General features: G+C 43.3%; 1 protein-coding gene across 1 annotated transcript in view; it reads left to right on the top strand.

The window, feature by feature from the left end:
• The first annotated feature begins 3,073 nt into the window (after positions 1-3,073).
• Positions 3,074-26,458, top strand: part of LOC106809497 (ferric-chelate reductase 1-like) — a 35,751-nt gene continuing 12,366 nt past the window's right edge. Inside the window, exons 1-6 of the mRNA XM_014812585.1 lie at positions 3,074-3,138; positions 17,770-17,854; positions 21,297-21,509; positions 23,502-23,609; positions 25,170-25,323; positions 25,600-25,722. Of these exons, the coding sequence (XP_014668071.1) occupies positions 21,435-21,509; positions 23,502-23,609; positions 25,170-25,323; positions 25,600-25,722 (460 nt within the window). The 5' untranslated portion in view covers positions 3,074-3,138; positions 17,770-17,854; positions 21,297-21,434. The remainder of the gene's footprint in view (positions 3,139-17,769; positions 17,855-21,296; positions 21,510-23,501; positions 23,610-25,169; positions 25,324-25,599; positions 25,723-26,458) is intronic.

The raw sequence follows: 26,458 nt of genomic DNA on the forward strand, positions 1-26,458 counted from the left end.
GTAATCTAACGAGAGGATGGGTGTAGACAATTAAGTACTGCGTCATGAGAATGCATTTCCTAGTTACTAGATCGCGCAGGAAGAATTTTACACAATACATAAAAAATGCTTGGAGTAATGCATTGTGGGAAGGCGACAATTAGCGCCTGTGCTAGGTGAGGTGAAGAGCGGCCATTTGCGTGGCCGTGCGACGTCTTGGTAATATTTCTACTAAGTACTTAATACTAAGCGCTTAATACTATAAACTATAGTACTGAATAGTAATAGGATGGCAAACGAAGATAGTCGAAAAAGTTCGAACCAACGGACTGTGTTTGAGACATTTAAATAATAATTGAAATTACAGTTGTGTAGCTCTATGTGTTTCTGACAGATTTAAGGCATAACGGTTAAAACTATGGTATGTAATGGTAAAGTCTATGGTTTGGGACAACTAGCGCTGAAAGAACAGGACAGTTCTGTCAGTAAAGTTGACATAGAACAGAGCAATAGATCGATAGTGGCCGGAGGCGGTGTGGTGGTGGAGAAGAGAGAGGAACCAAGCTAATTAACGAGCGTCGCTGGAGAAAGGGAGGCCGTGGTGGTTGGGGGGGAGGAAGGGGAGTGACAGGAGGGAAGAAGGAGCCTGGTGGAGGAGGAGGGGGAAAAAGGGAGGAACGCTGGTGGAAGGAATGACGGAGGAGGAGCAAAGGATTGAATTTATGGGCAAAGCTGAGCTCATTAGGACGCTGAAGGCGGTGTTCAGAGGAGACGGAGAGCGCGTCGTGGTGGCTCGAAGTGGAATGAGCGCGGGGACTAAAGCGACCAGCCGGAGCTCTGCGGCGTGCGATAGCGCGCGTTCTGAAAGTCGAGCACTCGCGAGGTCGCGAGAGCGGGAGTGGGCGCCGGGAGCGAGCGTCATTGCAGCGCGGAAAAATGTTTGAAAAGCTGTTGCGCGTCAGAAACGCTGCTGGAGTTGTTTACAAGATGCGACGTAAAAAAAAGCCTTCTGGCGCGAATGCGAATCTGATAGCATTTCTACGTCAGATTTGCAATCTATTTCAACTTAATATTCACTTTCATATCCATTCAATTTCTCCATCTCCTTTAGAGTTTTACTTCTAATTCAGATTGTATCATCTTCGTCTGCCTACATTACGTTAACAGTAACTTGTTTCTCTCTCAAGCGATAAAATCTGCTGAGTAACCCTGCGCATGAGGGGCTCGCGCAATATTGATCAAGCAAGCGCAGGCTGAGAGCGGGCAAACAGCGAAGTCGCACAGGCGAGCGCACAGCGATGCCGCTCGGTTCGTCGTTCAGTGATCCGGAGAGGCGCGTGCGATCGGTTAGACATCGCATGCGTTCGCATCGAGGCGCTCGCTCTCGCGAACAACGACAACACTGAAGAAGTGCGCAAACCGCCGCACGGCCGGAGCTACGTGGGCCCGGACGCGGGCTCTGATAGTTTACCTGAGGAGGGTGCCGCGATACGTGCAGCACTAGTCACTTTGTACCAGCTTCAAAGTAACTTTCAAAGTTCTTTACCACAGAAAGATTGCCACAGTCATACTTCGCATGCAGACATGCCTTATTCCCTAACCTAACCCTAATCTCAACCCTAATCCTGACGCCTACACGCCTAATGCCTAGCACTAGTGCTGCCACGTAGCGGCACCCTCCCTCTACGCCCGGGGGAAATTGATTCCCTAGACAGGACAGATGGAATAGTAGGGCAGGCGATGATGGTGTTTTGAGTAGAAGTAAAGAAATAGTAGAGTCCAGATAAAATGAGTATAGAGTATAGAGAGAGAGTAAGTAAGGAGGTATAGAGTAGAGTAAGTATAGAGTATAGAGTGAGATGAAGAATAAACGACGTATAGAGTAAGACAGCTAAGTATAGAGTAAGAGAGAGTAAAGTAATACGAGATAGAGTAGAGAAGGTATAGCGTTATAGCGAGTATAGAGTATAGTAAGTTATATGAGTATAGAGTAGAGTAAGTATAGAGTATAGAGTAGAGTAAGTATAGAGTAGAGTAAGTATAGAGTATAGAGTAGAGTAAGTATAGAGTATAGAGTAGAGTAAGTATAGAGTATAGAGTAGAGTAAGTATAGAGTATAGAGTAGAGTAAGTCACTAGGTGTGTGAGTAAAAATAGGAACAATACACGAGGAGAAGGGTGTCTAGCTAGAAATTTGGATATAAGCCTAACTAGGGTAACTAAACTAGGGTAGTAGAGCCTAGAGGGCCGGAATCTAGTTAGAGATGTCAGTAAAAGGGGAAGACATGGGAAGATCGAGAGATGGATTGCTCTAAAGAAAGTGAGGTCGAATAGAGAGGACAGTGAGGAAGAGGAGTAGAGGAATTTCGGCTGAAGAGGATATTGTAAATGAGGGGCGCTGAGGGTGGAGGATATGAAGACGTAGAATGGAGCAGCTAGAGTACTTTGCACGTTCAACTGACTGCTGCGCCTGCAACCTTCTTGTATAGTATCACTTCCCTCCAATTCTATCAGTTTTCTTTTACCATTTCCATATTCTCCCTTCCGTATAGTCCCTCCCTTAATGTTTCGCTCAGTTCTCCTCCGTTTTCATGTTTTCCTCATATGTTTCATTCTTCTGTTTTTACCATTCATAGCCGTTTCTATCTCTCCTAATGTGAAATCCCCAGAGATTAGATCTAAGGTCATCTAACACCCCTAACGCCCTGCATTATCGCATTGTGGTAACTGAGGACCGACGGAGGGTGCAGTATTTGAGCCATAGAAGTGGGGAGGAAAGGCTATTGAAGTAGAAACTCAAAAGGGCATCTCTCTACTCATATGAGTACAGCTCCACGGAGATACCTTACTGAACCCGTGTCAAAGAGCTTATAATGATTATAAGCTCTTTGCCCGTGTTCGTCTCAAGCACTGATCCAACTATACTAACAATACTCAATTTGTAACTTTACTTGCCGCATGATGGCGCAAGGACATTATTCAGCATTGGCCATAGAGAGGCTAGGCCTGTCTTTTCACTATAGAAACAGGTATATGTGTTCGTAAGGGGGTCAGTCTAGCTTACTACAATCACGTACATATATGCAGCGGAAACATTTCAGGCCATTACCGCCTTTGGACGTCCTGCTGTCGTTTCGTCGCTGACAGAAGAAGATAACATGTAAGTGGCTAAATATTGACACACATATAACACGCCTATGCTATCTCTGGCGTTATTTTCTATGAGGTTATGACTATTTGTAGTAGATGAGATCGTATGGAAGAGCTACCGAAAATCTCATTTCGCGCATATTTTGCGGAAAGAAGTACGTAACGTGGTTGTACTACAAGTACGTTCTTTATATACGACGTATTCTTTAAATACGTGTATTTGACGTGCACTGCATTCGTTCTTCGTCTGTAAATGTTTAACTTGTGTAAAACTACTGCACTGTTTAGTTAGCAAACGAGCAAGAACCGCAACATCACGCTTTCTCATCAGTGCTCGTTGGCGCGTCCCGTTCTTGCAAGTTTCGGTGTTGATACAGCCTGCGTACGCGCCCCGGGCGGTACAGGTAGCTCAGGCTCAGTCTAGCTATGTATAGTATAGATATACGTGGGTTTGGCCGAATGTTTGGCGTTTATTGGATAACAAGTGAAGTGTTGAAAACAGACGTCGCATGCCGAGCGAACAGAGGCAAGCTGGGGGGAACGTGTCTTGGTGGGGGTGCGCACTGTTTAACGTTGTTTGTATGCCGCGGCGTGCGTTGCCAACGAAACATTCATCGATCTATTCTAGACATACTTATGTCCGGCTGTGCCGCCCGTGTTTGGGTGTGTTGCTGGGGTGTGTACCACATGCTGTGATCGTGTGCGCTCGGGCATGCCTGCTTGAGTAGTTGGGCGTTGGTATAGATGGTGGGCGTATGGCTGATAGGGTCTATGTCCCCCAGGGTACGGCCTGCATGAACGTACCCTGGGTACGTTCCGGTATACCCTGGTAACTATCTAGCTGATATTGTTAGGGTTAGTGTTAGGGTTATGGTTAGGGTTAGAGTTAGGGTTAGGGTCAGGGTTAGGGAGTAGGCGTAGGCGACTCCCTAGACTCGTTAGTGGAGTATTGCGAGGTACGGTCCGGCATATTAGATAGTAGTATTTAGTACAAGGGTACGTTCTGGTATACCGGACCGTACCCAGGGTACGTTCCGGCAGTACCCTGGGGGACATAGACCCTATCAGCGGTAGTATGTGCATGTAGATGTATCAGTGAGTATTAACTATTATACAATTGTGAAGGTGGCAGAGTTATTTGAGCATGCGTTTGTGTTTGAATGCAAAAGTGTGCACAATAACCATAATTAAACGGCCATAGGTCAATATGATTAGCACTTGAAAATACAAATGATTTCGGGGCAAGACATAATGCAATATATGCATTTTCCTTTTTTATGCAGGATAAAGGGTTAAATGGACCATAGTCCAGGTTCACACTTTTGGAATATATATAATGAGTATATATATATATCAGGGCACGAAATTCAGATTTTTTTGCATCGGCCCAGAGGGCTGGTAACAGTAATTTTTACCAGCCCTCACCATAATTGACCATGCAGCCCTCACAAATTTGTTTGTAAAATCAATGTAATGTTTCACGCTTGCATTCTTGATTTCAAATTTGTAAAATGTTGATAAGTTATGGCGTGACATACTTCAGGTAAAACAGTAATGTAGGCTATTTGCTATAACTAATGTAGGCTATAGTAGTATAAATAAAAATGTAGGACACTAAGGTACTTGCTAACATGGCTGAAACCACCGGCTCGGAGGGCCGGTGTTTTGCCAATGTTACTGGCCCTCCAAATAATTTGCCGGCAGATGCCGGTGGGTCGGAGCTAATTTCGTGCCCTGTATATAGTTTTTTTTTTAATTTGCAACTTTTAGTTTCAGTACATGAACATTAGTGTATAACTCAGTAGGGGGCGAAATTTAGTTGTACTCGTTCGTGTAGCACTTTTACTCCGTCACAGGCAATGCTTCCTGTTATACAGTGAAGGCTTACACCGGTAGAACTAGCGTATCGTCACAGTGACATATGTCGCACGTTATTGTTTAGCTGTTCTTCTTTAGCCCTTGATTTACAGGATAGTCACTATTAGATCAATATGATATTGTATTCGGGCCCATATATATGCAAGGGTGCCGGCTCCTACCACTGCTGACCCATTGTATCAAGAGCGTATAAAAAAAGCGTACCTTCTTTATACGCTCTTGATTGTATGTAGCACCAGCAGCAGTGACAACAATAGCAACAGACACTGGCAGACAAAAAATGTCAATATCTCAGCTGTACCTGTACGCAATGTTTGGCGATGTGTGTCAATGACCTTGAAGCGTTTTTCGGCCGTTTACTAACTGGTTTTGGGGCGTGTAGGGTGCAGCGGGGCTGTACAAGAAGGTAGTACGTGTCAGTACTGCCTTGTCAATGGATCCTCCGTTTTTCACGGGGTTTCCCTCGTAAGATGGACCTGTGGATGGACAGTTTTCTTTGGATTTGCCAACAAAAAGAAGGGCATACATTTTTTTAGGATATAGAGGTTATTCGTGGGTTATCTTGCACCCATATGAATGATGCAGCGGTAATAGTAATCTTGAAGCTGTAGTGTATTAAAATCATCAGCTGTAAGTCTCTAGATCTTAATAAAGAGTTATTACGCTTTGTAGGATATTTGAGAAAAAATACAGATTTTTTTAAACATTCTGGCAGCTCTGCTGATGTACTTTTGTGGGTGGTTGTGTGGTGCATATGAAGGTGTGTGCATGTGGTGCATATGTGTGAGCTTGTGTATGTGCGTGCATGCCTGCGTGTGTAAGTAGAGTAGTGCAAGAAAACCTGCTGTACGTAACGTGAATAAAAGCAGCTGTCATGTGTGTGATGAGCTCCAATAAAACGCGCGTATGAGTTAAGATCATTCTGCGAAGCCGCTCTTGCGAAAACGTAAAATAAAACACGCGACTAACTGTATGCGGCACTCATTCTTAATATAGCCGCGCAGCTTCCGCTAATGCGCTATTCCGGTATTCCAATATTCCTGTCCGACATTCGTGAGAGAGATGTGCAGGGTTTGACCGTGCGACCGATATACTAGCTTCAGACGGGAGCTGGTGTTACGCCGTCGGAAAACCACCGCAACGGTGAAGGAAACCTTAGCAGGTCCCCACATTTATCTGATTTATGAAACTGCGATTTATGCTATTTCTCGTTGTTTAACTTCCATGCTAGTAGGCGACTCTGCCGGATTTGCTAAACTGTAGATGTCCACTTATTAGTTATATGGAAAATTTATCATTATTACCAAAAACATCAGGATAGCTATTTTATCGTGCGGCGCTTATACTTTATAAATTATAGCGTGGATACGTTTATGGTAGCGATATATTTTTGGTTAGATATTATACGTGTTCGGTGATCGAGAGGTATATTACGATATTAAATTTATACCCGATAAACGGGATTCAATAGGTAATTGGTGTTCGGAGTGCATGCAGCACGTCTACAATACTCTTGGCCTACATCATTCACGGCAGTTGCTTTGTGCGAATTCTGAATATCTTGTTCCGGAGAGTAATCTGTGTCACGGATACGCGATGCCTTGTCTGTCCGTCCTAGAGATTGCTGTGATACCCTATGTATATTATTATATATATATATATATATATATAAACACCCATATATGCATATATATGGTTGTTTCATACGCTACGGTGACATTTGTGTCAGCATCCAAAAGACAGGTAATACTGTCATAATGTCTGGTCATTACCGTACAGTTTTTAAACGCCGACAGCAATCGATAAGTTAACTATAGCTACGTTTTGAATCAACACGGTTGAGTAAAAGTTAACCAAGGTAGATCTATTAGCTACCAACCGAATGAACTTATTTTAAATGATTTACAATCTGTGATATTTCCATGCGACTTGATCCTAATGGCTCGGTCTCTGGGAAATATTGCATGTATAACGTAGAGATTTGCATGGCGTTTTATCATCACTATGTGTAAATGGTATAAAGCTATCTGAATTTTCATAGTAATCTTACTACTCCTGCTATTAGCATAACCTCCTTTTAAGTACTGCATGTTTGTACATTGTGTACACACTTGTACATAGCGTATTTTAAGGTTTTCCGACATTAAAAAAACCAATTGGACCACTCTCGTATCTCTATCCACTATAGAACCGGTAGAATTTTTTTTAGCTCGAGGAGAATCAATACTATTAGTTTATGTAAGAAGTACATGTTATCAAGAGCTATTAAATATTTATTAGCTCTTGATGTTAGGCCAAAACAAAATATAGGTGTGGTTACGGTTTCCTGACCAACCCTATTTATTCCCAGCGACCCTAAACATTTTAATTGTCAATTTTCTTTAAAGTAAAAAAAAAAAAATGAATTGGACAGTTCCTGCTTCAAAAAGCACAACGCACATCCTTCAGACATGGTTCGTAAATAAAATATTTCAAGAAAATAAAATGTTTCCCTACCTACCTACCCTATTTTTTTCGGCATGTAACGGTAACCACACATATATTTTGTTTTGGCCTTATCAGGAGTGTGATAATATAGACTATATTAGTTAGACTTTGTTATAAAAAAATATGGGATAACGAATTATGCAGATAGTACTACAGCTGCACAATTCTATTTAGCAATCAATCGGATAAATTTTATCAACGTGGTTAAGATAATAACAGTGTAACGTGCTAGAGCCATGTAGAAATGAACACGATCTTGCACATCCGGTACGTGCCCATGCTCGTACGTAGTCGAACTAACCAGCGAACAAATGTATCAAGGGTTGTGGTTTACTTTAACAAATCGTGAAAACTAGGCAGGATAAATCAAAACCTTACAAAATATGTTCAAAAAAATGAAGGAAAGGTTATGAAACAGGACTTTGCCACGAACAATATAATCGGTGAAACATGAACATGCACACATTTAATCTGAAAGGAAATTCGTATGAAATAAGATAGCGTATTTATTATCGATAATGACTTTTGTACGTGGCGTTGAAATATCATGATGCTCGATCCCTAGTAATTCACTAGTAAATTATCCAGTATTTTATTATCGTTAATATTCCATAGTTCCACTGTGATGTACTGTCACCAGCGTGACTGATAGCGACTCGTCCTTTCTTTGGTCATCTCGTTCGTTAGTTATGAGATGACGCATGTGTTATTCATGGCTGCAGGTAAAACGTGCGTGCTCTAATGAAGGCCCGTTCTGCACCACGGTCCTGCACTGTCGTCACCACTTCTCCTGCCCCGTGTCACTGACATGCAGCCAGGCCATCGGCTAGGATCGCGCCACCTCGTGTGTGTAACTTTACTGCATGCGCTGTCTTCACCGTCTCAACGACATTCTTTGGCAGAATTTATTAGCTCATCTGACGAAGTCATATGCAGTTTGTAGAATCGCATGAGCGTGCGTGCGTCCGTCAACAGTTGGGCACAAATCTTAACCGCTCGACGTACGGTCACGATATTCGGGACGTCGGGGGGGGGGATCGTGAAAAGGACTCAAGGTGACAAATTTGGGGGTCAAAGGTCAAGATGTGTAAACGGAGGGCGAATATTTCCCCCTTAACTTAAGGTATAGGAGGAAATACGGAATTGAGGCATAAATCTGAACGGCTTCACCTATACTCTTAATATTCGGTCTCGGTGTATAGTGTGATGGGCAGGAAACCCATCACCAATGCGAAATTGGAGGTCACAGGTCAAAGGGCAGTGGGGGAAAGGTCAGATATCAGACATTTTCTGAGGACATGGCCTAATGGACTAACTGAAAAACTTGTTTGTTTCAGCGCTGACCTTCCATTTTTATCACTTTATTGAAAGGACCATGAAATGTGCTTTCCACTGATGTGCGAAGAGTAAGTGTCTGATAACCTTTTGACCCTCAAGAGAAAGGTTAAACATGGATTCCTCAACTGCCTCAATGACGTGACAGTGTTGTCATATTCATGGCACATCCATAATCTATAAACCCAATAAGCCTCAATAGCCGAACGCGTAGAGCAGAAGCGTCACGGCTGAAAGGTTGTTGGATCGAATCCCATCTGTTTTTTAATTATTTTTCTGTTTTCTGTATTTTTCTATCTTTATCCATTTAACTATTTTTTTCCAATTAACACAAATATTTACATGATTTATTTACAACAATTTAATAACAACAAATAATTTTTACAACAATTATTTATTTATTTTTAATAGGGTTAGGGTTAGGGTCACAATGCACCGTAAAATAGGAGTTTCAGGCACGTGATTTGTATCAACCAATGGGATTTGGGAGGTATGCAGGCCCTAGCTGCGTGTCAGGTGGGTGGCTGATAATAATATCACAGGCGCCTAACAAAGGTGTCACTATGCACGACTGAAATGTTACGTTTATAACCGTAGCAACAGACCTCAGATGAGCCCAGATGCTCTGCGGCTCTTGTTTGGTTTACCGATGAAAAAGAGAGCGCAAGTGCCGAGAGGGAGTGCCTAACTCCTGTCCGAGGTTAGAATGAGCCAGGAAGAGTAAACGTCCACGGCTAGAAGCTGACGGTTTCGGGAGTGTTTAGATCAATCACAAACTAAAAATGGTAGCTGTCTTATCTCCCGGTTATCAGGAAATTATCTATGTAATAAAGAAGGCGTTACCTACTTAATACGCTCTTGGTGTAATATAACATGCTGTCAGCAGTACGATAGGAACCCGTACTACCCCTCTAATGATGTACCGGCGTGTGTGTGTGTGTGTGTGTGTGTGTGTGCGTGCGTGCGTGCGTGCGTGCGTGCGTGTGTGTACACAAGCTTGTATTTGCACTGTTCGCCGCCGAACGAAGTATCCTCAAGCAGGCTTTCAGATTTGAAAAGTAAAGGAGGAGTACTAATGACTCCCCTAGGACACCATAGGGGGTCTTTTCACGCTCCATAATCACACCCTTAAGAGGCATGATGGAGAGCTCCACTAAAAAATCACACCCTTAAGAGGCATGATGGAGAGCTCCACTAAAAATCACACCTTTAAAAGGGATGATGGAGAGCTCCTTGAGGGCTCTCCATCATGCCTCTTGGGGTGTGATGATGGAATCATGACCAATCCTCAGTCTATAGTGAAATCCAAAACGAAAATTGGGATGTCATGTCAATCCATGATTATCATTCATCTTCACCTTCATTCATTCAATGGCTGATTACATTTTTTTCATCCAACAACCCAACACTAGCACACAGATTAATAAAAGAGTTGATCGGATGTAAAAATAAACTTGTTTTATTTATTCTGACATGACATGAACTCTGAATTTGAAAAGAAAATACAATGTACAATGGCGAGAATTTTTTATTTTGTTGGTTTACAGATCCGCCGACCCGAATTTTCAAGAAAAACGAAAAAAAATAAAAATAGAAAATCTGTATTTTTTTTATTCCCGACGACCTTTTCTCTAAGAAATATGAATAAAAAAATGTAAACTTGCACAAACAGTTTATAATAAAAGTAAAAATGATTACAAGTTGAGTTTTGTTTTCATTTAGTTTTCTTAAAATACTTTAATATCATGTATAACAGTATCACTGTATTTTGACTTGTTTGATCTGACAAAACGACAATTTTTTTTTACCTTATTGAGTCAACAACAACAACAAAAATTCTGTAAACCAACAAAACAAAAAAACGTGGCCTAACTGTAAACCAACCTAACCTTAACAACCCTAACCGAGTACCAAGTTACCTTAAAGCGTGTATTGCAAGAATTTTGCTCAGAAAACTAAAACTAAATATAGCTGAATATAGTCTCACCTGACAGCGAAAATATCACTGATTACACCAACATTCAAAACACTAAGATTTTATGCAGTTAGAGCATAGAAAAATTGATTTGACCACATCATACCAGCAATAAATTTTTGCGTATCCCAACTCTCAAAATCACAAATGGCGTCTTTGAACAAGTGCACATAATTAAAACAAAAGGGCGTGCAATTCTGTTTGGTAAATATTATTGAGTTTTTATGTCAATAATTCAGAGCACTTTCTGTCATTGTCATTCCCGTGTTACTATATGACTGGCAATCCACAAGCTACTCTAATAACAGACTTTACGTGGCATTAGTACTGCACTGCTGTTACGCTAGTATAAACGTCTGTGTTTACACGCTGACCTGATTTCTACGGTGCGATGGTATGCATTACTGCACCGTGATAGATGTCTCGCGCTACTGCGAGAAAATCCGAGAGATGGCAACGGTAAACAGAAACAGAATGCAAAATTGTAATCATGTAAAAATGCAAAAATGCATGATTTCATTGGATTTGGTGAATACGAAGGTTCTAAGACATTTTATCGTTACTCTAGACAATTGCTGTTACTCAAGCAATAACGGTAGGTATCATGAAAATGGGGAAAACACTGGAAGATTCTCGCAATACACGCTTTAACAGAGTATCCGCGTGACGTCAGTGGCTATAGCCTATACACCATAGATAGTGTTTGGGATACCATAGATAGTATATTATAAGATAGCTGAGTCGGTTTATAGTTAGTGTTAGGGTTTTTGCATTATTCCTTGATACGAAAAGTCTGATGCCGAAGTTGATATGCGTAGTATTGGTAGTATGGAATATGACCATTCGCAACCACCAGCACCATCAGCAGGCTGTATTCATTCAACTTCGGAGATAGCCGAGTTCATGCGTGACGTACACAGAAACAGGAACACGTTTCATGGAAACATAATATGCCGATGGATATGGATAATATATATATGGGTACTTTTATGAGGCGCGATGATGCACGCACGAGGGCACAATTTCGGGTGTGCGGTGGAGCGCGGGCATGATCGCGATCACGCTCCTTAAAAATGAAAGTCATGCTTAGTCATCGAGATGCAGGGTGTGGGGTTCGAGTCCTGCCCGCCGTGGTCACTGCTGTTGCCCACCCACGCACAAAACAGTTTGTTGTGAGTTTCTTATGCGAACGTCGGCTGTAACTGTTGAAGAGGATATGGATCGGGATAGCCAAGCGGTTGCAATCATCACTCGACCACGGCTGGTTAGGGTTCAAGTGCAGGCAAGTCTGCTAGTGCGTAGAGCAGACACCTGTCTATAAAGGACACGCATGGCGCTTCCCCGAAGTGGCGATTATACAGTGAAATCACCTCTGTAAAACGAACACCTGTCTGTAATTTGTAAAGGACTCTTTTGGCATTGTTTTTTTATTTTTCTTGAAGTTACCCTTATATACGAGTTTGACCTTACTCTCTTGTGTGACCTTGGGCTAGTCATTTTACTCTCATTAATTAATATCATTGTGCAGAGATACTCTGCAGGTAATTCCTTGCATGCGGCTGCAGTTGCCTCAGTCGTTGAGATTTTCAGTCCTTCCAAATTAATTATGGTTATCAAAGCCCACCTTCTACATTTTAATGTAATTTGTGCGGTATTTCGCGGCCCCAAGACAGAATGCAGAGTTGAGAAACGATTGGTCAGGTATTCCTTATCCACCCCTGCTTACAAAACTACAACATATGACCGATGTACGACTACTGTAACGATGTATGACTGACCGATGTATACTGATGATCTCAGTGACCTTGTAACATATCCTGAGCCTGTGAAAAAAAAGCGCGTTAATTCTATTTGGTACAAGACGATAATGTTTCTTGCTATCGGGAGTAGATAAGAGGAGATATAGACGAGCAGGAAGGAGACTTTATGCTGACGATTCAACGTAAATTTTAAAAAGTTTTTAAAAAAGTTCATGCTATTAATAAATAGGGATGGGACGATACGGGTAAATCACAATATGCTAGGTATCGTGATATTTTCAAGAAAAAATACCTACCATCTATGTATTTAACCGGCAGAACAATCATGTGAACGCTTACAAATCAATAACATGGAGCGCTTAGTAAACAACTGCTATTGAACTGCGAATTGTATCACGCTTCTTATGTTTTCTGATGAAACTATGCTACCAAATGATATGGATTTTGGTCAGTAGAGTATCAATACGTGTATCGTCTAGGTTTGTATGGCAATACATTGTTATATCAATAAATCGTCCACATTCTACTAATAATTAGGCTTATATAGTAATATATAATGTAACTAGTAAATATATATTTAATTACAATTGCAAATGGTAAAATATTATCAAGAGTACATAATAGAGATCTATGTGTCTCTATTATGTACTATTGATATTATATAATGTTAGACTAATGAATTTCACTTTACTGATTGTTATCAAGAAACCTTCACATGTAGTTGGTCTCTTGTGCGCTGCGTACATGAAGTGGTGCACGTTGTAAGGTGTGGCTGTGGTAGTCGGCGTGAGGCATGTGTACCTTCAGGGGAGAGGGAGCCATAGCGGGTTGGGCTGACACGCAAAACCGGTGTTCTCTATGCTAGACGCGTGGCTCATATATAGTCAGTGGGTGGTGCGCAAATGTTCAGTAGGTGTGGTAGGACACGGAACTATTCTTAGTAGTGTGTGTGCGTACATGCGGGTGCGCGCGTGGGCGTGCGTCCGTGTACTTTTTAAGGCGTGTGCACTTGCGTGGTGTTTCATATTTTCAACCTCCAGATCCTCACCGACATTATATAAGACCCTGCCAAGATTCAAATGAATTCCCACGCATCTGTAAGGTGGCAAGCTGTGTATCATAGGAAACCCTAGCTGTACCCGTGTAGCCCTACAGTACACACAGTACAGGTTATGTGCTAGCCCTGTTAGTTAGTGTTACGAGAGCGAAGGAGTAGGGGCTAGGGAAACTGCTAGGGATCTGCAGGTACGTGGTGAGTCGGATCGGGTTTCCACGCTGTACGTCTGCCGACTATGGGAGCGTAACCAACTTGCCCAGCCACACGCCATGCCGAAGATGGAAGGGATGTTAGATGCAGCCGGGATGCTGCGTTGGGTTCCGGTAGGCGGCTATATTTAGCCTGGCATCGCGTGAGCATGACTGGCTTGCTTAGGGAGAGTCACGCAGCTGCTGTTTGATAACAGATGCCCGCACCCCACGCGCGGATGAGCCTTCCTAGTGTGTAGCCGTGTCTACTTCTCTCTCTCTCTCTCTCTCTCTCTCTCTCTCTCTCTCTCTCTCTCTCTCTCTCGCTCTCTCGCTCTCTCGCTCTCTCGCTCTCTCGCTCTCTCGCTCTCTTTCTCTCTATCTGTCTCTCCCACCTCTTTCTCTCCCTCTCTCACTTTCTCTGTCGGATCTCCTCTCTCCCTCACTTTATCTTCTGCCATCTCTCCTTCTTTCTCTCTTGTAAACTAAACGGGGAATGCCAAATGGATTTGAGATTACCATGACACACACTCCAAATAATGAAAATTTAAGTGTGAGGTTCAGAAATAAACTCCAACGACCAAAAGTTAAATCCTTCCCACGCCTATGTGGAACATAGGCGCATAGGGCGGTACCTATCTCCGTTTCTGTAACCCTGAGGCCCCGGAGCTGCTTTCACAGTAAATGCTACAGTAGGGGGTTAGTCCACTGGTAGCACTGCGAGTTAACTTGCCACACTCTATCTTTATTTGCTATCTGCTTTATGTAGTGCGGGGTGAAATGCTTTATTTGGAAACAAACAAAAACCCCTAGGGAGCAAATTAAGAGACTTAGGCTAGATCATAGTAGATGCCTAGTTCGTGGGCATCCAACTCAACTGCTCGGGGTCATAAGATAACAAGGGTAGAAATAAGGAGAAAAAAGAGATGGTCCACAGGACCATCTAGTTTGAAATTTAGATGGTCCTCCTAAATTTTAGATGGTCCTCCTAAATTTTAGATGGTCCTCCTAAATTTTAAATTGTTCTCTAAAAGTAAAAGTAATGCGGCGTGCAAGAAATTTACCGTAAAATGGGACCAAAATATTCAATGGTCCGTCGGACCACTGACTTTAAAAATCTGATGGTCCTCCTGATTATTTGATGGCCCCGGACCATCGGACCATCGCTTATTTCGACCCCTGAGATATCCTTGAGGATGTTTAATGATACAAATTTTGAGCCAGCAGAAAGCTTTCTTTCTCTCCGAGTCTCATCCAGCATGGCTCCCTAGTGCTGCCATCTGTTCGCCCATAGATATCTATATACTAACATAGTTGTATTCATTTGTAACATCAGTTGTTCACATAGAGCCTATTCTTTTCTTTGGAGGAGCCTATGAGCCGCTCGTCGCTTCGAAATTTTGTAACAGGTTATATTAGTTTAATACAGAGTATTATGATACATAGTAAGTCCCAGGATAGTGGAGAAAGATTCGTGTTTAGAATAAACCCAGTTTGAAAGTTCTAGTCTCGAAAAACGCACCATAAAACCGCCCGGAGTGAATCAATCAGGGGCTCCTCCAAAGAAAAGAATAGGCTCGCGTTGTAACCCTACTCTTGTCGGCTTACATTATTGTATCTACGTGAGCGCGGTCTGGTATGTGGGGCGTGCGGTGAGTAGTGAAAGCAGGATGCACATGAATAGGAAATGCTGACAGTCGTCTCCAACCCCGAATGGCCGTTTCTCTTGGCCATCGGCTGCAGACGGATGGGGCCACCACCGCTGCTGTGACAAACACGTAGCGAAGATAGGATTCCAAGATTCAGCGCGCCAACAATTGTGTCGTCATTTGCCTTGAATATATGAAATATCTAAAATATCAATATGTACGTGTGTATGCATATATATATATGATGTCTATATATATATATATACAGGCACGCACGCACGCATGCACTAATAATGGTGTATATATGGAATACAGCTGGGATGTTCATCGATCAGTCGTTCATTCTCTCTCAGTACTCAGTTGAGTCTCTGTGTGCATCTGTGGGCTCTTCACCTGCTGTTTCCATGCTTGGCTCTTCACCTGTGTGCACCTAACATCTTCGTAATACCTCCTCCCCCCCCCATCGATTGGGAGTGTGTGGAGGAGAGCTGGAGTGTTTGTGTGTGTGAGGGGAGGAGAGGAAGAGTTAGTGGGAGTGTGTGTGTGTGTGTGTGTTGCGTGTGTGCGTGCGCGCTGCTGTGCGTTGGTGCGTGCGTGCGCGCGTGCGTGCCGTGCGTGCGTGCCGTGTGAAGGGACGTGCCGTTGTGAGGGGAGGAGAGCAAAGAGTTAGTTGGGAGTGTGTGTTGTGTGCGTGCGTGCGTGCCCGTGCGGTTGCGTGCGTGCGTGTGTGTGTTTGCACGGGCTGTGTGCGAACCTCTCGCGTGATTACCAACTACCAGATGCACCCAATATCCCCCCCTCCCCATTTATCATGCCTCAAGCATGGATCATCATGCATTCATTGTGCACATGAATTTCGCACATTGTTGCAGAATAAGCGCACTAATTTCACACATTGATTTCGTGCATTGATTTCGGAATTGATTTCGCACATTAATTTTGCGGCCGAATCGGGGCGAAGGGGGGTGGGGGTGGCTTGATGCACCGCTGCGATCACAATGATATTTTTTAGAAAATTCGCACGTACGCGTGTGAGAATTCCAGCGGTTCGTAAACTGTGAGAATTTTGTCGTGATGGGATGTTTTTGTCGTTCTATGCCTCCCTTCCACCTCCACTGCTGCCACCACCACCACCACAATCTCTTTCTCTCCCTCTCTCTCTCCTTCTCCCTCTGCCTCTATGTCACTCCCTCCACATCTTCCCCCTCCCTCTCTACCTTCCTCCCTCTTTCTTTAGAGCTTCGGGGGCAGAGAAGCCCCAGCACCCTTACATGTAAACTCATGGGGCTGTTCAGCAGTTGATCAATCAGCAGCGCATTCATGCATCCTTGCTGAAAATACGTCGAATATCATACCCCCCCCCCCCTTCCGTGGACACCATGGCTAGGTATTGCATCAGGTATCATCGCTGCTGCATCGATTCAGTTTAACATCTGCGTCGTGAGAGCACACAGCTATACACAGCTGCCTGTGAGTGACGTTCTCTCTCGTCTTCTTCTCCTCTTACCACGAGACCCAACCACGCTACACACGTGAAATAATAGACATTTTTCTATACTGATGTACTGATGTGCTTATGTATAACCAGGAGTAGATAATAGGGAACCTAATCCCTATTATCTACTCCTGATATAAGTGAGTTTATCATCAGTTGAGGTTTTTTAGGTCCATTGAGTTTTTTTACTAATTCTAGCTTGGCAAGAATGAGTACTGTCTTGGCAAGAGGGCATATATAACTTGTGCAACGTGGGAATGTGTTTGAAGTCTAGATTATGCTTGTTAATATATGGCCCTGTGTCTAGTGACCTTATCTGTCATATTTAGAAGATCAATAAAGCTTATACGCATGCTTTTGCTGAACATTGAATGGATGCAGTGAATGTGCATGATCACTACACCTTTCATTTTTCGGCTCAGTGAGTACGGGTGCGGTTGCTAAGGCGTTTACCTGTGCAGGGAAGAGGTGTGTGTGTGTCTATTACCAGACACATCTGTCTAATGGGGGAAGCACACCTGTGGAACTGCACCTATCTGTGTTATTAATGACTAATCTTGTCTAATGGGAACACGCCTTATACTTATAGACGTGATGTATGGGCGATGGTGATAGAGCCCGTGCCTGTCATAGCGGCTGGATGCATGAATGCAATTGGCGATAATTGCATGCATCTTGTTGACAAAGCTTTGGAGCATTTCGTTTGATGTGGCTAGAAATCATTGCTTACGCAAAAATGCATACATTGTGGTCCTTGGTTAATTTGTTATGTGCTTGTTAATGTTGATACAAAAATCAATTTGCATTCTCTTTGCAGATTTGGATACGACAACGCAGTCATGAATGCTCTTCATAGCATTTTTGTGATCCTGGTGCTAAGTTCCCATGGAATCTATGGCCAGGTAAGAACATCTGATCGTTATTTATACTGGTTTAGTGTAATGTTATACCGTCTGAAAGACGAATTCTACAAGATGTCATGCTTGACAGAAAATCTAAAGTAGGCAACGCCCCTGCACGTTCTGATTTCTCAATCAGTAATCTCATATTTTACCTATCGCTATTTCCGTGTCTTTGTTAGTTTTGCGCGTTAGTTTACCGAATATTTATTGCTGCTCCAGTGCTGACTCATTGGTAGAATTTACGTATATAACCTCTCTCTGTTGAGATTCATCTCGGTGGCTTTTTTCTCCCCACCACATCTCGGACCCACGTCCTCTGTTCATCACAGCTGCGTGCATTTTAAATTTGTCTCGTCAGATGCCTGCCAACCCACACCCACCCGCACTCCCCATATGTATGCCACCATAGGCACTTTAGACAGTCAGTAAAAACTGAAAATAATATGAACGCACATTCACAAATAGGCCTTACTACCGTACCTCTCTGTTACAGTTTCACTGTTGCGTCACTGTATATCAACTTTCCTTCATAAAAATCTATGTAAAAACTAACGCCGAACGCTCCCGCACTCGCCGCTGCGAGTATGCTGTGTCACCATGAGAATATATATATAAAGCTTTATATTATATTCTCATGGTGACACAGCATACTCGCAGCGGCGAGTGTGGGAGCGTTCGGCGTTAGTTTTTAGCTCATCTGACATAGTCAGATGCAGCTTGTAGAATCGCATGAGCGTGCGTCCGGCCGTGCGTCCGTCCGTCCGTCCGTCCGTGCGTCAACAGTTGGGCACAAATCTTAACCGCTCGACGTACGGTCACAATATTCGGCACATCGGGGGGGATCGTCAAAACGAGTTGGGATGTCGAAGCTGGGGGTCAAAGGTCAAAGGTCAAGAAGTGTAAAGAAGGGGGGAACATTCCCTCCTTTACTTAATGGTTATTAGGGAGGAAAGTGCCGAATTGCGGCACAATATCTAAACGGCTCGACCTAGGTCGTGATAGTCGGTGTATAGCATCATGGTAGGAAAAAACCGATCACCTGTGCGAAATTAGGAGCGTCAAGGATCAATGGGGCACAGGGCAGATTTTTTAGACATTTCTGGAGGACATTTGGTCTGACTTTGGAGCGATTGAAAACGTTTTTTGTTTCAGCGGCTGACTTAGCATTTTTATGGCCTTTATTTGAAAGGACATTGAAATGTACTTTTTCTGCTGTACATGCGAAGAGTAATGTCTGATTAACCTTTTGACCCTCATGAGGGGGTTTAAACATTGGATTTGTTTTACTGCTTAGAAAGAATTATGACTGCCGGCCCAGGTTTGCAGTTAGAATCTATACATGCCTGTGATGTATGAGGCTACCAATGCTCACAGCTGAAATTTCAAATGTAATTTGGTTGAGAAGGTTTATGCCTCTCTTAAATTGTATAATTTCTATGTCATTCTGTACTGTCAGTGCTGTTACATGTAACTTATGCACTGCCGTGCATGTTGGTGGTGATAGTACTGTGTAGTTTTTTGCTGCGTTAATTAGTTACAGGTGGAGCTCTCGTATTTCGGCCTGTAGGCTTGCGTAGGTAAATGGATGAGTGCTTACCTATCTGTCTATGCAAAATATGTTGTTGGGTATACGTACAGACTGGGATCATGGGATGTTCTATCTTTAATCTTTAAGACACTTAAAAACGTATGCGCCAATTCTCGTGGCACTTTCATAACGATTCCCAACGACACATTCCTGTGAGAGGTTCCTGATACCATCCCCTGTGCCTTCCACTGTTTTTGGCGCGTATGTCAACACATTTGGGGACTAACAGGGTTTACTAGAATTCCCACCACTCCACACAGCAGTCACCGCCAGTAGACTTTAGTGATTGAGCGCTGTCGCGTCCGCGGCACTTGTTTTAGAAGTGCTTGTTGTATGCCACACCTTCACGTGTTGTCGCGTTTTTTGTCTCGTCAATTATTAGCTCATCTGACGAAAGTTCGGATGCAGCTGTAGTTATAGAATCGCCATTGATTGGTCCGTCGCCGTCCGTGCATCCGTCAACCAGTTTGGGCACGACACATCTATAAACGGCTCGACGTACGGATTAGAATAGGTTGGGACGCTGGGGGGGTGGGGGTAATTCGAAACCCACGTTTGGGATGTCGAAGCTTGGCGGTCAAAGGGTCAAAGTCCAAGAGGTGTAACAAGAAGGGAACATTCCCTTCTCTAAACTCAGGCTATCAGGGAGGAACGATGCAAATTGCGGGCACAAATCTAAAACGCTCATCGACCCTAGGCTCGTCATAGTTTGGGTGTTATGTCACATGGTAGGAAAAAAAGCCAATCCCAACTGTTGCCGAAATTGGCGGTCACAGGTCAAAAGCGCTCACATGCGGAGCCACGGCAGCAATTTTAGGACAGTTTTCTCGAGGACATGTTGTCTCTGACGGTAAGCGATCTTGAATAACTTTTTTGTTTCAGCCTGGATCTTAGCATCTCTTTATGGCTTATTGAAAGGACTATAGAAATGTTACTTTACTGCTGATATCCGAAGAGTAAGTGTGTTCGTATAACTTTTGACCTTCAACGAGGGGGTTAAGACGGTTTAGTTCCCATTTCGTTCATTTTCCACTTTTCGTGTGTGAATGTGAGGCCTACAGTTTGGCCACAGTTTAATTGCAAAGCAAATGTTTTGGTTGAACAAGGGTTACGCCTCCTTATTAATCATATTTATTTCTAAAGCAGTCTGTCTATAGCACACTGAAGGCTGCAATGCAGTGAATGCTCGCGTGGCCCGTAGGCGCAAAAAACATGGGGCCGCCATGGCTGGCACGCTTCTAATTCATAACTTGTTGTCTACCAACCTGCAACTGCACATGTGTCTGCATATGCCATTTAGAGATTAGCGCTGGGTGCCCGAACAGTGTAGCTGATATATTTGATTCAATTCGGCTACGAATAGTCAACAAGAATAGAAGGACTTATGTTATAAGACGTTCTTGCGCTATTGCCACAAATTAATTTGATTAGCAGCACAAACCAGCACACCAGATGAGCTCCTGTTCGCACTGCGGCACTATGTTATTATCTATTATGTATCATGATTCATATTATTTATTATTAATTAGTAATCAGAGTAGTAGTAGTATGCGCGTCAGTCGGGTAGAGCGGTCACTGCGTAGTGGGTAAGTGGTCATGGTACCGGTAGTAGTCTGTATCATAGTTGCAGCCCTCTTAGTAGTACGTAGAGTGGTAGTACTTAGTAGTTCAGGTGCGTTCATTCAGCCGCCAGTTAGTACGCAGCCAGCAGCAATAGGCAGTAGCAGTAGCAGCTAATAGCAGCAGCAGCTAGCAGCGAGTAGCAGCAACTAGCCAGCAGCCAGCAGCATGCTTTATTTATTAATTTTATCGCCCGCATCTTTACACGCGCGTATCTCGCTGCCTCGCTTGCAGGAGATAGGACTTTGCAGAGAGTGCGCAAAACGTCGCCGCGGGTTGTTTTCTCGCGCCGGAGAGGAGTGCAACTCCGAGTCGGTCGCTGCACGTAGCTGCTGAACGTTCAAGAACAACACACGAACGTCTCGTTCGAGCATGAGCGGCATCGTCGACTCGCCGCTAACCTTCCAGCCTACGTCGCCGTTCGGTTCTCGGACCGACACGAGTATGGTCGAGTGCCGGCGCCACCCTGCGCGGCCGCGAATCGCGTTGCTCATGGACTTTGTGCCATTTGTAGGGATGAAATCTTCGCCGGAGTTTGCCAGAAATGCGGGGGGTCAAACCTGTGTATAATGTGTTCGTTCAGGGGAAGTGCACGCGTTCTTTTATAGTGGGTGTCCGTTCTTTGTGGGGGCGGTTTCATTGCCGAGGTTGCCATTCGATGGAAAGCCGAAAGTCGTCCTTTATATTATCAGGGTGTCTTACCGTGTCTTGTTCACATAGGCATAATCTGGTGTTAGCTCTAAGCCTGCGCACAAGTTGACTGTGTGTGGACTTGGGGAGTGACTTCAGAGTGACTACCCCTCATTATTTCTTGTTTTAAATTGTCTAGCTTCGCAAAATAGGGCTGATACATCTCAGCTCCGAAATATAGACTAATCTAGGCTTCCAAAATCAGGGATAACTAGCTCTCCCAAATAGGCCGACTGAATCTCAGCTTCCAAAATAGGGGCTGTGACACTAGCCTTCCAAAATAGAGGGCTGACTCTAGCCTTCCAAGCAATAGCGACTGAACTCTAGCTTCCAAAATTTTGGGGCTGACTCTAGCTTCCAAAATAGGCGACTGAATCACGCTTCAAATTAGAGACGCCAATTCTAGCTTCCAAATTTTAAATAGGGACTGAGACTCTAGGTTCCAAAATAGGGACTGAATCTAGCTTCCAAAATAGGGACTGAATCTAGCTTCCAAAATAGGGATGAATCTAGCTTCCAAATAGGTAGGCTACCTAGCTTCCAAAATAGGTGGCTGACTCTTAGGCTTCAAAAATAGGACTGAAATCTAGCTTCGCAAAATCGGGCGCTGACTCTAGCTTCCAAAATTGGGACTGATCTGTTCCTAAAATGAATCTAGCTTCCAACAATAGAGGCGACTATCTATGGCTTCCGAAATATAGGGACTGAATCGTAGTTCCAAGAATAGGGACTGATCTTAGCTTCCAAAAATAGGCGAACTGAATCTAAGCTTTCAAATCGAGCTGAATCAGGCTCAAAGGGCTGACTCTTAGCTTCCAGAATAGGCACTGAATCTAGCTTCCAAAATTTGCGGGGCTGGACTCTAGCTTCCAAAATAGGGACTGAATCTAGCTTCCAAAATAGAGACTGATTCTAGCTTCCAAAATTTTAAATAGGGACTGACTCTAGGTTCCAAAATAGGGACTGACTCTAGCTTCCAAAATAGGGACTGAATCTAGCTTCCAAAATAGGGACTGAATCTAGCTTCCAAAAATAGGGGCTGACACTAGCTTCCAAAATAGGGGCTGACTCTAGCTTCCAAAATAGGGACTGAATCTAGACTTCCAAACATCGCGCGCGGGCTGACTCTAGCTTCCAAAATTGCGGATGGTCTCTAGCTTCCAAAATAGTAGACCGAAGCTCTAGTTCACAAGTTAGGGGACTGAATCGGAGGTTCCAAAATAGGGACTGACTCTAGCTTCCAAAATAGGACTGAAATCTAGCTTCATCAAAATAGGGACTGAATCGTAGCTTCCAAAATAGGGGCTGACTCTAGCTTCCAAAATAGGGACTGAATCTAGCTTCCAAAATAGGGACTGACTCTAGCTTCCAAAATAGGGACTGAATCTAGCTTCCAAAATAGGGGCTGACTCTAGCTTCCAAAACAGGGACTGACTCTTAACTTCCTGGACTTCCAGCCTGCCCAATAACCATCGATACCATCGCGTAGACTGTACATCAGTCACTTGTGTGAGCGCCGATGCTGTGTGTCTGCTCGCTCGTTGACGCAGCTGTGTCGGTGATAGACTCAGTAGCAATGCAACTATAGCGTCCGTGTTATGACAACTGGTTGCTAATGTGAAATATTTGTATGCTTTCATTATTGATCATTTCTGCGATATATGGTTAACACGCTATGTTTCGTAGCTGTAACTTGGGTTAATTGAGTTCGTTAAAACGTGTTGAGGTGTGCGTGTGTTTACGTTTCAGGGAAATGACTCTGTGATAGAATGTGTGCACAACATTGACACAGGAACGGTTGACATTTACATGTCCTACAACGCGGCTACTGGCAAGAGCAACAGCCGACTTGCCAGGGTGAGCTATTCCCTGATAATTACTGATTAACTGTTATTTTATTAATTATGTAAATATTACAGGTGTTTATTGAATAAATTAGAATAAATTTAGTGCCGTCGTGATTGCCTGCTGCGTTTGCAGGGGACGGAGTCTCGTAGTGGGAATACAATGTACTCATTTTTTCTGTGATTCATGTATGGAATAGTGGAATGGTGTGGTGGAATGGTATCATGTTCTTTTGAAATCACTAAGATTTCGATGTTTTAAATCTTTTATGTTTAATGTTATTAAATGTTTTAAATCTTAATTTTTAGCTCAGCTGACGAAGTCAGATGCAGCTTGTAGAATCGCATGGTTGTCCGTTCATGCGTTCGTGCGTCCGTGCGTTCGTCCGTCCGTCAACAGTTGGGCACAAATCTTAACCGCTCGACGTATGGTCTTGATATTCGGGACGTCGGGGTGGATCGTGAAAAGGACTCGCAATGTCAAATTTGGGGGTTAAGGGTCAAAGGTCAAGATGTAGCAATGGACCTACGCTCGATGTAGCTCGACCTACGATCTTAATATTCGATGTATAGTGTGATGGGGAGGAAACCCATCACAAGCGCAAAATTGGAGGTCACAGGTCAAAGGGCAGTGGGGGAAAGGTCAGATATCAGACATTTTCTGAGGACATGGTCTAACGGACCGAGTGCAAAACTTTTTTGTTTCAGCACTGACCTACCATTTTTATCACTTTATTGAAAGGACGATGAAATCTACTTTCCGCTGACGTGCGAAGTGTCTGATAACCTTTTGATTCGGTTGCCAGTGAGTTTATCAGAAGAATACCCGGCTACAGTACACGTCAGTTGAGCGCTGTCGCTCTGCGGCACTTGATTGATAAAAAGGGGGCAATCAAAGCAAGTTCTCAGCTAGACTTATGACTGGCTCGGTATGAAAGAAAATGTTGACATACTTTGCATATATTCATAATTGCAATCTCAAAATTGGGCATTCAAAACATGGTCAAGGTCATGAACATGGTCAATAATTAATAATTGTTTCAAGTGCTACTTACCTGAAACTACTTAAAGAAATAGGGCATACATAGAAATTTAATTATCATTATATATAATTTTTCATTGTAAAAAGGAAGTACTGTATAAGCTGTATATTTTGCGGTGGTTTAATTTTCGCGAATTTTTTCCCCAACGTGATAATAACAACACTCGAATAATTCATACCGAATAATACCGAATAAATGCGTAATTCACCGACCGCGAAATTAACAACTCACGAAATTATCAGTCAAGTCTGAATTCGCGAAAATATCTGTATGCGAAAAATATGGCGTATACAGTAATATAATCTAAACTGTGAAATAGTTATGTTGAGTGAATAATAGCTATCGTGCGTGAATTGATCAGGAACAAGTTTGGATAGCAAATGACAGATAGGAAAATAATGCAGGTGAAAGTAGGAATCCGGACTAGCAAGTGAAAAAGAGACACAATAATTTTTATTGTGTTATGTCAACACTGTATATAGCAACGATTCTATAATTATACTAAAAATACCGAATGCTTCATTTTACAGCCAAAAGATGGCGTCATACTGCAGAGTTCGTCGTACAATGGCGGAATTATCCGCTGCAGGTTCCTCAGAGCCAAGTCTGTCTCTGGCAACAACCTCGTCTTTGATCTCAACCACCCCTGGCATCTACTGATGGCTAACGGAGAGGCATATACAGGTACGGCGCGCAGATACCTGACTAGAGTATTATATTATGCGGTCGTTTAATTTACCTCTCTGTCTGCGCGAGATAATCAGGCTCCCTCCCGCTGATATTGTCACTAGGCTGGTCAAGCTAGACCAGTCTGTGGGTGTTTTACGCGTGCGCACAATCCAAAACAACGACGATGTTATGCTACTTCGTTGCCAAACATCGTCTCTAGAATGTCCCTGTCGCCATAACGATATCACACCTCTAACTTGCATCTCCTTCTCTCTCTCTCTCTCTCTGCAGGCGGTCTGCACATGCATTCACTCGCGCCACCTCCGACCAGCTCCAAGGAGAAGGTGAATCTACTTGCGACGGACATCGGCGGAGGAGGACAGGACAACACGGCTGCCCTGCGCAAGGCCCACGGTACGTGTCACCCCCAGCTCCCCTGGAAAAATAGCTTTTACTACCTGTGATGCACGTAGGCTGCTGTCAGTTCTAGACTCACAGCTTTCTTATGTTGGAGGAATTTGTCTGCCGAATGTTGGGTCAGTGTGTTAATCTAGGCTGATTGCGTTCGCATGCACTGTGTACGTGCTCGCATGTGTGTATTATGTCATCCTGGGGCCCGTTGTCAGAAACAAAATTAGTCTTAACATTAGTCTTAACATTAACTTCCACTCGTAAACCGTTGACAGAAACATCGTAATGTTACGAGAATGAAAAATCCTCGAAAATATCCTCTTAACATTACGAGAGCCCAGACCTTCTCGTAACTTTAATATTAAGTTGAAAATAACACATTTACACTACGAATTACAATTATAGTGATATTATATTTTATAATAATGAATAAAATGTGAGTTTTTCTTGAAAAACACGTCAAAATCATTAATTATCTACCGATCATAAAACAAAACAAAACATTTACAAATGGCGTATGCAGCAGTGAAAAAATTAATTTTTTTCTTTCCGGGGCTCTTTTTGCAAACCCCCCCAAAATTTCGGGAGCTACTTTTTCATTTTCCAGGGCTCTTTTTCCACTTTCCAGGGCGACTTTTTTCCAGGGCTGTTTCCTCAAATGTACACACAAGCACAGCAAAAGCAGTAGCTAATACACACTCGCGGGGGCGCGCACACACCACACACACCAGCACGTCAA

The sequence above is a fragment of the Priapulus caudatus genome, unplaced genomic scaffold (assembly GCF_000485595.1).
Source record: "Priapulus caudatus unplaced genomic scaffold, Priapulus_caudatus-5.0.1 Scaffold359, whole genome shotgun sequence".
Classification (NCBI taxonomy): Eukaryota; Metazoa; Priapulida; class Priapulimorpha; order Priapulimorphida; family Priapulidae; genus Priapulus; species Priapulus caudatus.